At 39.9% G+C, this 14,406-nt stretch overlaps 1 protein-coding gene and 1 long non-coding RNA gene across 6 annotated transcripts in view; one reads left to right on the top strand and one right to left on the bottom strand.

The window, feature by feature from the left end:
• HOOK3 (hook microtubule tethering protein 3) overlaps positions 1–12,265 on the top strand; it is a 79,703-nt gene extending 67,438 nt beyond the window's left edge. For 4 of the 5 annotated variants that reach the window (XM_039724195.1, XM_039724196.1, XM_039724197.1 and 1 more), the window contains 2 exons: positions 1,074–1,210; positions 9,383–12,265. In XM_039724195.1, coding sequence (XP_039580129.1) covers positions 1,074–1,210; positions 9,383–9,398 — 153 coding nt within the window. In that variant the 3' untranslated portion in view covers positions 9,399–12,265. Of the gene's footprint in view, positions 1–1,073 lie in introns of all 5 variants that reach the window. The other variant, XM_039724198.1, reaches the window with a different exon arrangement.
• Positions 9,314–13,541, bottom strand: LOC120509519. The gene is made up of 2 exons (XR_005629285.1): positions 13,056–13,541; positions 9,314–12,993 (listed from the first exon to the last, which is right to left on the bottom strand). It is a non-coding gene; the product is annotated as an uncharacterized LOC120509519 (long non-coding RNA).
• Positions 13,542–14,406: the final 865 nt, after the last annotated feature.

The following is a 14,406-nucleotide window of genomic DNA, read 5'->3' on the forward strand; positions in this document are numbered from 1 at the left end:
TTACTTGCAATTCAGTTGGAGTGCTCTGAGAAATGACCCCTTTAACTTGGGTGCAAATTTAGCCCCATACAAAGAGTGAGGACATCAGCAAGACCCTCACTTAAATTATTCAAAGAAAAGTTTGGATAGAAGGTAGGGTCTGTGCAACCATACTGCTGTTGCTGGGCCTATGTGCCAGAAAAGTTGTCACCCACGTCAGATGTGTTCAAGATTTCCCTTTGGCACACTGGTTGGTTGCATTGAAACTGCTCTTCATCTGTAACTTGACATCTGCTCTAGACATCTATAACTTTAGTGTTTCATACTGCTCAATCATAGAATTCAAATTCCTCCTCTCTGTATTCCTTTGGAAGAGTTTTCTTCTTGCTGTTCTGCATTCTTCTTGTCTTCATGAATAGCAAGTCTAAACTCAGAGTGTTTGAATTGTTTACATATTGAAGGTATTTTCAAATGACCACTGTCCTTGGCCAATTTTATAACATTAGTCCTCCTAACAAGTAGAAGACAAGCCTAAGGTAAGACTCACAGTTCAGTGACCTATCATGAGCACTAAAATGGTCACTGCTAGCTTTGTCTGTATCATTCTTTAATTAACCTCTGCTTTTATGCACAGCTGCACAACCCACCACAGCATTTTTACTTTCCTCGTTGCATTTTTGCCTGATGAGAGCATGCTGTCTCCCGAGATGTGCTTCTGACGTAGGAGTTGGTGTTTCCACAGATGATGACAATACCTAAACTTTTTTCAGAAAAAAAGTACTTTTCTAGGTCAACATGCTGAAAGGAGCCAGGAATTGGGGGAAGTTCTTTTGAGAAGAATTGTCCAATTGCCAGGAGAAGCATATATATATTGAGTTCTTAGGTGGTTACTCTAAACCTGGAGAACGACAGCAGGGAAGGGGAAGAGTTCCACACAAAGTATTAGGAAGAATGTCTTACATTTGTCCTTAAAAATAAGATGCTTTGTGTATGGAATTCAAATTTAGTCAGTGTGAAGACAAGTAGTGAACAAAATATAAATTAATAAAGGTGTTTTGTATTGGTATTCACTGAGAAATTGTCTTTGTCCATAGGGGATGAATCTGCATAAAAAAGCAGCAGAAGACAGACTGGCTAGTACAGGCTCAGGACAGTCCTTCCTGGCTAGACAAAGGCAAGCCACGAGCACAAGGAGATCTTACCCTGGTCATGTCCAGCCAGCAACAGCAAGGTAGAGGAGCCTTGCCCTTAGAAAGAAAACTGCCCTGTGATCCAGGCCACTTCTATTGCAAGTGACAACATTCAAGGAAAATAAACCAGCATCCTTTCTCTTTCTCCCTTATTACTGCTATTATTTTACCATTCAGGAAAAGGTTATATTATGCTTTCTCATTGCTCTGTTATGCCCCTTGCTTTTATTTTTTGGAGTTCATTTCTCTGCATTTTCTGAATGTGCCAAAATTTTGAAAACATCTAGAGGAGTGCTGTATAATAACAGTCTTATTTGTATGAAGCCTGGTCTCTCGCAAAAACCTCATGTGGACCATATGACAGTGTAGATTTCTTATCACAGTTGGCACTTTTGTGCCTGTAAGGGTTGTTATGCTTTATAAGACTGTTTTTGTTCAAAGGGAATTTGCTTTTTATTTCATCTACTATCCTGTTGCTTCAGAAAAATGCTGAAATCTCATTACGGAAATGCAAAATTGGATTATAATATTATTGTGAAATATATTTCATACTAAAAACTCACCAATGCAAAAAAGAAAGATTGGGAGTTTTTAAATCTCCTAAGTTCAAAGTTTGCTCTTATTCTTGGCATTTAGGGAAGCAGGATGATCTTTTTCCAGGTTTTTCTTTATCAACTGGTGTTACCTCTTTTGCTGGTAGAGATGAATATTTTTGAATGGTTTGTTCCACTCTTCTTTGTCAACTGTATGCTTAAATACATATTCTAAAAACATGGAGAAGTATTTAGGATGTGCTACTCTGCTACTCTATCTTCCATTTAAAAAGGACATTTGTTTTAAAATTTTATTATTATGGATGAACAACACGTAATGGATCAAGGCCCTAATTGATATTGTTAATGTACTCCAGTTGTCATCCCCTACTAAAAGACTTGCTTTTAATATATTGATTCAGGGTATAATTGTATCAGTTGCCTTACTAATGGTACCAGTGCCTTCAGGTGAGTTTACTGCTGACTTTGTTGGAAACTGGCTGTGATTCGTTGTACTGCCTTTTTAATGCATAGCTGATTAATTGTTGTAACACCTTCATGTTGATCAATGAATGGAGGCGTCTCCTATTTAGGTTCTGTTCCTACAAAGTTATACTTTTTTTCCTGACCAACTCTATGCATTCCCTATAATTTTTGTCAAAAAATTGATGGACACAGAGAACCTGAGTATTGGCTGGAAGTTTCATATTTCTACATCTTGTTGTGATTCAATTTTAAATTTAGGTTTATATTTAGAGACTGTTTGGGCTCTAATGCATGGGCAGTCAGTTTATAAATTTTTTCTTTCATCTGATTTTGATGCCCTTCTAAGTGGAGACATTTCTTTTTTGCATAAATCCCTTTAGAGAAAAGATACTAGCATTTATCAATCGAATGACATTTTTTGGGACTATTGTTTTATCCTCAACTGCATCATCTGTTTTAATCTGGGCTAAGAAATGCATTCAGTATGTGTCTGAAAAATATTTTCAGTTCCAGTTATGCCCCCACACACACCCCCATGCACCCCACCCAGAAAACAGATGCTGAGTTCTACATGTAGTTCTGTAATTTATTCCTCACATTTGGGAAAAAATGGTTTTCTAAAATTTTTCTGTACTTATGCAGTATATAACTGGTATGGACTTGCAAAAATGAGATGAGACATGGCAAGTTTCTTGTGTGCAGAAAGATAATGCAAAGGATAAGTTGCAGATAATTTCTGTAGCTCAGTGAGGTGATACGGTCTGCTGTCTCTTACTGAGATACAAAATGCTCTGTATACAAAATCCTTTCTGTCCTCATCCAGATGATTGCAGTTGATGTGCGATAGCTTTTACTGATTTTGTTGTGCAATCAATTTAATAATTTGAAGAACTCTTTACTACATGCTGTATGTGAACAGGAGCAAGACCACTCCTCCAAGAGAATTTGATGTTCCTGTTTGAGGTTACAGCATTTTGGATCACCCAGAGCAAGAACCTAAGAATACCTAAAGCTCTATTTTAATTTTAATCTAGCTAATTTTTCTGTTACAAAACTGTCAAGGGCTATTTGTGAAAGAAAGGGATGGAACCTTAATGGGAAGTTTTATCTCTCAATTTTGTCTAGTAATTTAATTACTTATTGCTGTTAGTTAGGTGCAGATCTAAAATAACTTTAACACAATCAGCACACTAGGATAAAAGTAATTGCTTTTATAATTATTATGTTAATATTTGTTTTACTGTTTTGCCTCCAAAGTTTTGATGATAGTCTAATGCCACTGAGAGTTAGGAGATGAACAGATGCTGGTTAGAAGCCTTGTCTTAGGCTTTTACTTTCCAGTCTCTCATAGCTTCTTTTGCTTCTTGGTGGTTGTTGGCTTTTCTCCTCTTTGTGATTCTGTCTTTCCTTTTCCCTTGAAGATAAGACACTGATGTGTTTTCTGTACTTCTCTTCAAAAATAGATAGCGTCATTATATAGCATCAAAGAGCAACACAAAACTCATATTGCATCAAGCTTTATTGTTGCTCATAGTAATTGTTAGGCAAGTGAACAATCATTTTGTCTTTGAGAATTTACAAACATGCAGAAATTCTAGTATTTCCCAGAATTTGTGCTAAATATAAAAACCTAAAAATGTACTGCGCTCTTACAGAAATATACTCAGTTGCTGTCTGGTTCTAGTAAGTCATTTGTTATGTCTTCTATTAGTAATTAAGAGGAGTTCAGTAATTTTTTCTTCGGTGCTTTACTTCTTTAATTTGCTGCGTACATCCATTCTTAGTCTTTGTATGTGGATGAATGCAAGCGGTGAACATCATTAAACCTTCTCTTTTACAAGAACAGCTTCTTTATTCAAAGGGTTCAACTTCATTATTTTGCTTGCTTGTTGTCTATCTTTGTAATCAGTGTGTATTAAGAAAAAGAAGGAGCCCAGACTGTGACTTCAGGGAATAAACACATATATAGGGGAGCTACCATATGTTCCCCATTTGTGTTACCTTGAGTAATTAAAGAATAGAAGCAAAAGCCCCAGCCCATGGATCAGAATTCTCTCAGTACATTAGATAGTTCTGAGAAATTTTTAGGAATACTTTTTTCCCTTCGGGCAAGAAAGACTATTTACATCAAAATCGTAGTGATAATTACTAAGTCAATGCTGTATCCTGTCCTGACACACCACGGAAAAAAGACCCACAACTGAGCTTAAAGAGAAAAGGTTCTTCAGGTCAGAGGTAAAACAACTGAGGAGTTAATGAGAGTACTTTTCTGGGCAGTTTGCTGAGGATCTGCCCAGAATAATCTTTCTGACAGATTTTAATTAATGAAAATAAATTACAGTGGTTACATTTTTTTTTTTAGGATTAATACTTTCATTGTTTAGAGCTGAGCGTAGTTTCTGACCTAAAAGGATGATGGATTCAGCTGTGCAGTCCAGTTAATGTACTTCTGTGGAGAGTTGAGTTTTTAGCATATCCAGTCAGACATTACAGAAGAAAAAAAATTCAAGTTCCCTCTTTTCTTGATAGCAACACATAACCACTTGGATCATAACACATATTTTCTAAGTGCTGTGAAAACTGAAGTAATTTAATTTAAAGGTTGTGTGTTCCATCCACAGTGCAAAGATGTCTCGGTCTCCCCTTGGAGACAAACTCCCCGAGAAAAAAGCAGTGTAGCCCGGTGCAATGCTCCTCCCCCGACTTCAGCCACTTTCTTTTGTCTTTCTTAAGTAACCATAAGTATTCATAAGTACCCAATAGTTAGTTTCCTAGCAACTTAGTGGGAAAAAAATTCTATAAGTAAAAGAAAAAAAAGAAAGAAATCCAACCCCCCAACAAAAGGTAAACATGCAATATACAATTAAATACTTTGCATATTTACAATGAAATAAATACATAATGGCTACAAGATGCCTTTCATTTTGTTTGGAAATAATCAAATGGCGATCTTGTCCTGTTCAGGTGTCACTCGTGTTAGCAGTAATACTTCTGCAAGATTTTTGTGGCTCTCTGTTCTGTAAGGAGCACTGGCATTTTTATATGTATGAAAGAATTCACAGTGAATATTCCTATTACTGCTTTATTATGATCTCAGATAGTAAGTGGTATGTGTAAGCTGTCAAGAAAATGTAAAAGTTTTTTTGCAATTTTAAAGTCCTTGGTATTTTTACTTGTGCAAAAAGCTTTTGCTTTTCCTGTGTTCTCTAGTATATGAGACTATACACTTAACAGCTTCCTGAATGACTTTGAGTGGCTTTAATTTTCCTGATATGTTGACATTTTCTGTGATTTGGTTGTTGTAAGATATTTTAATGTCACCACTTGATTTTCTTCTTGTTAGTGATTTGGGCGGAGATTACCCTGAATGTGGCTAACTTTCCTTTTTATTATGAAGCAAAACAGTATTTCAACTCACTGTATAGAGATTTTTTTATTCTTGCCCAACATATTGACTTTTTGCAAGGAATGATGAGGGAGGTATTTTTGCACTCAGTCAGCTATGCAGTACTGACTTATAAAGGGGTTTTGCACATGTGTTTTAGGTAGAATGTGGAGTCTATGTTTTCCAGTAAGATTGTACTGATAAACTTCAGTATCTCCTAACCAAATTTAGCAGGCATTGCATAAATAAATAGCTAAAAGGATCTATCAGAATATACTTCCAAGTGATGAGGGTTTTTGGAGCAAATCCTAGAATCCTAGCCATGCCTCCAGTTTGTCAGGAGGAATCAAGAACATATCCTGGCATGGCTGATTGGATTGCCTTATTCCTGTGGTGGTCCTTCCCTCTGGAAGTCCAGAAAAGTAGCAGAAGTTTGTCAGTGGTCCTGCAGGCTATGACTAACAACAAGGTGTGATTTCTTTGGTTTGAAAGTGGAGGAGGCAGGTGCAACCAACTAGTCAGTAGAAAAATCAGAAGAGCATTCTTTCAGCATTTTGCATTTTGGTTTTCATTTCAAAACAAATGAAGAACCTGAGCTTATTGAGCTAGAAAGAAGATTTTTATCTTTTAAATTAAATTTTAATTTTAATTGAGTAACTATTAGAGGTTTTACCCATATATAAGGCAGAAGCTGTCATTATCAGCCACCACAACCTCAGACTTTCTGCATCTGGTACAGTGAAACCCTGTAAAGATTGTCTCTGCTACCAGCTCCATTGAACCATTTGGAGACACTGAGGGCTTAGTTAGTTTCATCCTCTGTTTTTCTTTGATTTTTTTTTTAATTCATTAAGGTACTGGGATATAAAGTGTATTTTTAAAATGCATCAGCACATTGAATTAGGCAATGAATGAATGTTGATTGGAGGGCTCTAGGAAACTTGACAAATCATACTGTCCCGTGGGGCATTGAGACAGCACCTGACAGTGCAGCCAAGACAGCTTCCCAGACTAATTGTCTTGGTGTCAGATGGTAGTCAATCAGTAGGAACTTGTGCTGACTGCTGTAATTGAAGTCCTTATCTGCTGGAGGATGGTGTTGCTGTCAGCTTCACTGTGATCCAGATTCTGTCTTCACCTTTGGGCCTTGCCAAGGTAGTGCAGGACTACCCTGAAGCATATTTCTGCATTAGTTTGCTCTGGTGTCAAATCAGGAGTTTGCACTGCTGCTATTTGCTGTGCATGTAAAGTTGTTTGGAAAATTGCATATCCTTCAGTCCCCTTTGCATATGGTGTCATTTCCAGACTGAAAACAGATTCAGTTTGTCAGATAAAAATTTCTTGCAGCTGTCTTGCTGCAATGGGTCTCAGAGACTGATCCATACAACATGAAAAATACTGCTAGTAGAGGGAGTTACAGGTCAGTTGGGCAGCCTTTCCTTTCTGGTGCTGACTTATTCATTGCTTTACATTTGAGAGGTCTTTGCAATCAGATGAGGTGATTTCAGAAAGAGGAACAGTGGTTGTTTTAATTAATAAAAAAGCAGACATCTGTCAGCACTGTGAAGAACTGCTAACTACTGTAGCATGGCACAAATCTGAAACACTACAAAAGCAAGTATTTCCACTTGGTGTAGATTACAGTATAGAGGAGTTTATTATGGAGATGGAAATTGAATCCCTAATGATTATACATATCTTGAAAAGAAAAGAGCTAACATAAAGTCCAGTTGTTACTGTTAGCATGTTCATGTTGTTAACCTGATCATGAAAGTGGATGGAATTTTAAGAGAAAATCCCCAGTGGTGTAGTATTTATGGAGTTATAAAATAGTTGTAATGAGACCATCAGACTTTTGATTTGGATTTGAATGTAACATCAGCTATATAATTTAAAATATTGTAAAGCAGAGGTTATTGTTCACAGCCAAAAAAGGTTAGTAAGCTGGAGAGTAAACTTATTTCCTGGAGGCATCAGTGGTTTTGAGAGCGATTTTAAAGCTTTTGTTTAGCAGTGTCTGTATAAGCATTACATTATTAGGCCACAATTTTTTAAATTTTGAATTTGCTTTGTATTCTCTTTGTAACTCTCTAAGATGCTGCAGATGCAGTGACAGGTTATGCTCAGTGAATTTGCCCTCACATCTTACATTTTTGTTTTCTTCTATGTATTGCTACCTCAACAGGTGGCTTTAAAATAGAGAAATTGGCAGATAACTATTTTTAGAACATGGTAAGAATTTCTAGTCAGGAAAGGATGCTAACAGAATTTTTACATCCTTGAAAGTTAATACAGTGTCCTGAGTTTACAAGACCTCTCAAAAGTACTATTGACTCAAAGAGAAGAAAAAAAAACCACTTCTGTGTTTGTGCAACATACACTTTAAGGACACTTGAAGTGCTATTAAATAGTAAGTTTGAGCTAAATAATAGCCAGATGAGACTAAAGGAGTAGATTATATTCATTTATACACAATAGAATAGGTACATGCTTATGTAACTTGAACTTTTTATTTTTTTATAGAACTACAGTGATCTTCATGTTAATCCTGAACTGTGTAACTATATGCACCAAGCAGTGCCAAGCAAGCTTAAAAGACAATGATTGCTCAAAATACACACCCTCAAGGTCTTTGAATGTGTTGAATGTGCTAATTTTTTAAATTCCATTTGATATGTGTCTCTGTGTTTCTATTTGTTTTTCTATTATGGTTAGTATTCTGAGTGGATGAATGAGAAGGAAAAAAAGAGGGATACACAAGCTACAGGACTTGTAGCATAAATATTCTTTTTTATCTATTTAACCTGGATTGTCCCATCACAAGAAGCATTCTTAGAATCATTTTTGACCAGTGCAATACAAGGGAGAAGGAAGTGGGGAAACAGGCTCTACTTTCAGTCCAGTGAAGCCAATTTGCTCTTTGCAGTATGAAAACAAAAATGCCCATTTAGTGCTGTGCCGGTGCTGTGTAGGGACATCTGTGTTACCTGGGGAAAGTAGCTGTGTCAGTAAAGCATTCCATTTCCGTTACACTGGAGTGTACACAGAAAAAAGGGTGCATCAGTGAGGATGGAGAACTGTGCCAGCCTCTCCGATTCTCTTCCAAACTTAGATTCCCTTCCACAGCTTTGTGGAGTGCTCTCTTGACTGCTCGGTGACTGACTCAGCTTACTTTAACAAGAACATGTATCATTTTCTGGCAATTCAAACCTGTATCTGCATGCAAGGGATAGAACGTGCCAGTGCAGTGGGGCAGTGATGAGCCTCTTGCACAGGATGAGCTCTGATGAAATTTAAATGCCTTCAGTGGTGCTCAGAGCTCAAGACAGCTGATGTGACTCTGATTGTCTTTTAGCCTCTAAACACGTGCAGAATTGGGTGGGCACCTTTCACTTTATCTTGCTTTAACAGTTGTACTCACAGACAGCAGAAATGCCTGAGACTTGCTCATTGCTGTGTAAACTTACTTTCTGTAGCTTTATTAGTTAAGAACGGTGCCCTGAAGAATTTTCTCAGAAGTGTGTGAAGTTTAATGACAGCTAAACTTAGATATCGACCAAGGCTGTTTTGTTGCTGTTCCAATTATTGGCCTGTAACCTTCCTGTTAATTTGAACAGTTGCTTGGCAAAGGTATTTTCCCCATGAATTTGCACAACTCTTAAGTAGAGGTGGCCTTACTAAACTGCTTTTAAAAAGACCTGTTCTGTTCTCTGTTTTGGTTTTTTTGTTTTGTTTTTTTGGGTTGTTTTTTTTTCAACAGTAATATGTTATCTGCTTTTTAACTTTCTTCTTTATTCTTTTATTTGCAGTGATGTGGTTGCATGACCTGCAGCATTATTATAACAGGGACTGTTCACTGCATGACTTGCTTTTCTGTCCAGACTGCATAACCAAAACTTAACCAGTTCTACACTTAAGACTCATGGCCATCTGATTTCAAAGGGGGATCTACTTGCAGAGAAGCTTGCCATCCTGGGGAATGGCTTTCCCATTTCCCACTTCCACTTACTCTTTCTCTTCACAAAAAGTCTCCTATGAGGCTAGAAGAGAGGAAATCCTGTATTCACAACTCAACAGGAGGCGTTCTGCAAAGTGACAGAGCAGTGTCAGCTCTCCATCTTACTTCCGCCTGTCCACTTTATTTAATTCTGATTAACAGTATTAACACACAGACTTCCTGCAGCATTTTCATATACTGAACTATAAAAATCTAGTCTTAACGAGTTCCTAAAAAAGGCTTTTTGGTTACTGTTAAAATTTCAAAGCACCCACACCCTTAAAGGATCCAATTTGAATCTTTAAACACATAAAGTAAAGCAAAGGAGATGTTTTACCAGGAGAAATGACTAATGAATTGCTGCTTGGCGATCCCATCTTCCTTAGAAAACCAAGCAAGTTTCATCTGATAATCTCCGAGCCAGGCAAACTACCGGGTGGTATTTTGTTCACAGGCACTGCCTGCTTCCTTAATATGTATATACGCAGTAGTTTGTGGCTGTTGTATTTTTCTCTCTACATTTGAGCTGTGTTGTTGGTTTCTTTCAGAAACTTTTTTTTCCAATCTGTATACAATTGTTAAAACAATCTGAGGAAAGACCATTAATGGAGATAAGTATGAAAGTCATCTACACTTTCAGTATTATGCAGACTGTTCTTGCCAGTTTATAATTTGGATCGTTTATCTTTCACCTGTACTGTTTTTTTCCTTTTTTTTCTTTCTCTTGTCACAGTCTTAGCTATTTAATTTCCAATTGCACTAGCTTGGCTGTTTCTTTGTATTTTGAAGTTTAGATATAAGATTTGCCATATGTAGACAGTGTAACTCAAAATGCTTTGTACTGCCTATATTAATTTAAAAAGCTGCTTATTTAATATTCCTAAATATCTGCACATTTGTACTACTGTATCTTTGTTTTGTATTGGACATCCAGTACTGGCAAGATTCAGAAGACAAGGGAGTGCTGTAGTGTTGTAAGTTAAGAGGTTTATTGTATAGGAGTTAGTACATAACAAACAGGGAAAGGGGCTTTCAAGCCTTAGGATTTGCTGGAAAAACTGAAAAGTCTGAATGCTGAGTACCTTAAGCAGTTTGATTTAAATCCAGTTACAGAGAAACCCCATTCTTGCTCACCTGGATCTTAATCCTGGCAGAAATATTGATATGAGCTGTGCTGCCTCCAGGAATAGTTTTACTTGTTTGGGCAGTAGAAGAACCTCCAGCCCTGTTTCGTGGGAGCACCCCCACGCTGAAGAAGTGTTGTGTCCACTTGTCTCTGCAGTCTCTTCTGGTCACACACACAGTGCCTGCCTCGTCCCTGGCCCGTCAGGTGGGCTTGGACAGAGCCACACCTCGGGCGCAGAGACGCCCGCTTGTGTCCAGTCCTCAGGGATCCTGATCCCACAGTGTCCTTGGCCTCGTGCAGAATGACGCAGAGAAAGGACAGACGTGTCCCCCAGCAGAGCGTGGTGGTGTGTGCTGCCTGGCAAAGAGATGGCAGGTAGGAATGGACTCCAAGCAGGCCAGGCAGCAATCTGAAGGGTAAAACTAGGATCCCAGTGAGAACTGTGGTGTTTTTTCTTCTGGATACTGTATCAGGTACTGTGGCTACCAGGTGCTCTGGCTGACAGCTGTCCGTAAAGGCTTCAGATGGGGATATATGTCTTTCCTGGTCCACCAGGGCCAGGGACAGTGAAGTCTTACGTGGCCTGCAGCCAGGATCTGGGGTTTGGTGATAATGAGTCACGTACTCATGCAGCAGAGGCAGCAGCATTTCATCAGACTGAGTCCAGCAGAGAGCTGAAGGATTTGTGTCTTTCCAGGTCCTAGCCATTGATCCCTTGTTATGTGTCAGGGCAAGCGTTACTAGTAAAACTTCTTTTAGTTGGGTGTTAAAGGCATGGTATGTTTTTCATTTGCTAGTGCTGCTTCGGCTGGGACCACACCCTACCCCAAGCCAGGCTGGGTGCAGGGTCCCTGAAATCAGGGCACTGTGCTGGGCAGGAGGGGATTGCTTTTTTGTGCACCTGCCTCCACAGCTGTCCCAAAGTGATGCCGAGCAGTACCTCATTTCTCCAAGTGGTCTGTGCAGATTAGAGACTAAGTATCAGTTGTTCTTGAGCCTTGATGACATTTATATGTAAGTGTGTTTAGCTTGACAAAAGTTATTTGAGTTTACTAATGCAACAGAGAGATGCCAGGTGGAGCCACTCAAGGAGCTGGCTACTTTAACTAGATTAACCTGGCATCTCTGTCATGAAGTGGTTGTGAGCTCTCAACTCAGAGCTGATCTCCAGCATGTCTCTGATATACTAACTTCATTTGTGCTGCATAGAAAACTCTCATACCTTCTTAATAGCAGCTTGTTTGACAGTCCTGAATTAAATGTTGATCAATTATCAAAGTAATAACTGTTTGTGAAGTTGCCAGTGATATATTTTCTGTAAAAGAATGAATTCTTAGAGTGTCAAAACATTAATTTCCCATTTCACCTACAAATTGTGTAACTACCAGATTGTTATGGTAGCAATATTAATATACATACCTGTATATAGACAAAAAAACCTCATTAACGATAATTGGAATCAAAAAAATTTAATATTTTTTCCCAGTCAAATACACTAATGCTTCCAAGTGATAGAAGAGTGTACAGTTGTTAAACAAGTTGTAAATAAACGCTTATATAAAATGTAAATGCTTGTCTCTCCTTTATTTGGTACTTGGTTGTGAACTGCATTTCCTGAGGCTCTGCAAAGGAGGGTGAGTGGCAGGTGGGCAGCACCAGCGCATCAAAAAGCACAACGTCCTCACTGCTGCTGGGACCTGTCCCATCCCGCTGCCCTCATGAGGTGCATGCTGTGGTTTGCTTCTCCAAGGGCCAAGGCTAAATGACCAAAGTAAGAAAATTTTCCCTTGCCAATAGAGACCACCAAAGGTGGGGGAAAGAGACACTGCTAATGTGGACAGGAACAACTGTCCTGCCATCCTGCACTGATGAACAGCTCTGGCATCTAGGAAGGAGGGCTGGGTCAGTCTCAGACCAAATGCCGATCTTTGTGAAAGAGAAGACAACAGCCTGTGAGAGATACTGAGCCCATGAGTGTTGTGTGTGCTGCTGGGGTTAAGAATGATGTGCCAATACCCTGGCACAGCCTTTCAGGGCTGCTCTGTAAAAGGAACAGGATCACAAAGGGGAGGCTGCCCTGGTGGCAGCACTGGCAGCCTAATGGTGACTGGAGGGCTTGAGGCTGAGGGCAGGCTGGGGTGAAGTGTTCGCTGTCTGGGAAGGGCAGGAGGGCCCCAGACGTGGTGGCCAGCTTCCTGTGCACCACAAGCATTGAACAGTGGAAGCAGGAAAGCTGCCAGAGCTTCGCTTCTAGCTGCTTGTGATTCACTGTGGTCCTTTCCCCTCCTCAGTCCCACCTCTCACTCGTCTCACTTCTAGCTTGTGATTCACTGTGGTCCTTTCCCCTCCTCAGTCCCACCTCTCACTCGTCATCTTTGGCGTGACTAGCATTTTCTGTCTCTGAAACATCAGATCATCATTCCCTGTTCCTATTGTTTCCCTCACTCCTAACCTAACTTTTGCTATGCATCTGCTTCCTTTCCCAGCTCTCCCACCCTTGCAGTGTGCTGAGATCCACATTGGTATCCCTTATTCTGGCCTCCTTGCCCTGCTCTCTGCTCTGCTCCCTGACAACTTCAAGGCCATGACTTAAGAGTCCACATGGCAAGGGGGGAATTGTGCCCCTGGGCCCACACTTCACGCTGCCCCTCCACAGCCGCTGGCCCAGCAGGGAGGATGCAGCCCTGCAGGTTCTCTTCCGGTGGTACCTCTCCTGCACACCCCACAGCTGCAGGGCCCTGCTTTACCCACAAGGGTGTTCGTGTTGCATCAGATGTTGCAGGAGGTGACAGCCAGTGCTGAGTTGTGGTGGAAGAATACTCCCCTACAGTTCCCCTTTTCTACTCTTTTTGTCCACAAATAACTTTTGAGCACCTATCTACTGTGCACATTAAGTGGAATCAACACTGCAAATAAATCCTTGTGCCCATTGCTTGTCTCGAGACCCTTTCCTCTTCCTTAGGTGCTAAAACAATTAAACAGCCTCAAACCAGCAAAATACTCACGTGGCAAAACAGGCTGACTGGAAGTGAAGGTCAGCTATGCCAGGGAAAAGAAGATTAAGTGATGTAACTGGAAAACCTTCATATCCTGAATGTACACACTGCTCCCTGGTTTAGGGCTGAGAGCCCTGGGAGGCAGTGGAGCCTCTCTGCCTCCTGTGACTTCCTGTTGGTAGCAGGAAATGGCCTTTAGACCCTCACAACAGACAAGTGTCTCAAAGCTGCAGCTGTGCACACATCTGCATGTTTGGTTTCTAAACAAAGCGCTAAACTATGTTGTCCATAAACTTAACAGGGAGCACAACTCTGTGCCAAGATGGAAACCCAATGTGAATGAAGGACAGAGTATGGAAACCCCCCCCAGCCCCCAGTGCCAGGGAATTGATCAAGGCAGTCACAAGTAAAACATGGGGTGGATGCATTTTTTATGTTTATCACACCACCACGTGCAAGAGCCTTTCTTTGTCTTTGACAAAAACATTAAAATGTTTCCAAAAAAACCAATCCAGACCTCTTACTAACACAAATCAGAAGTTACAGACAGACGACATTGATATTCTGAAAAGCTTTCCAGGGACTTCACTGTTCCACTGTTTTCCCTACCACTTTAACATACAAAATACAGGTGTGGCTCTATACCTTTGTGACCACCCCACTCCGGACAAGGGCTCTCTCAGCAGAGTGGAACCTGGCACTCTCCGTGCTGAC

Source organism: Passer montanus, unplaced genomic scaffold (genome assembly GCF_014805655.1).
Source record: "Passer montanus isolate IOZ18808 unplaced genomic scaffold, ASM1480565v1 scaffold52, whole genome shotgun sequence".
Lineage (NCBI taxonomy): Eukaryota > Metazoa > Chordata > Aves > Passeriformes > Passeridae > Passer > Passer montanus.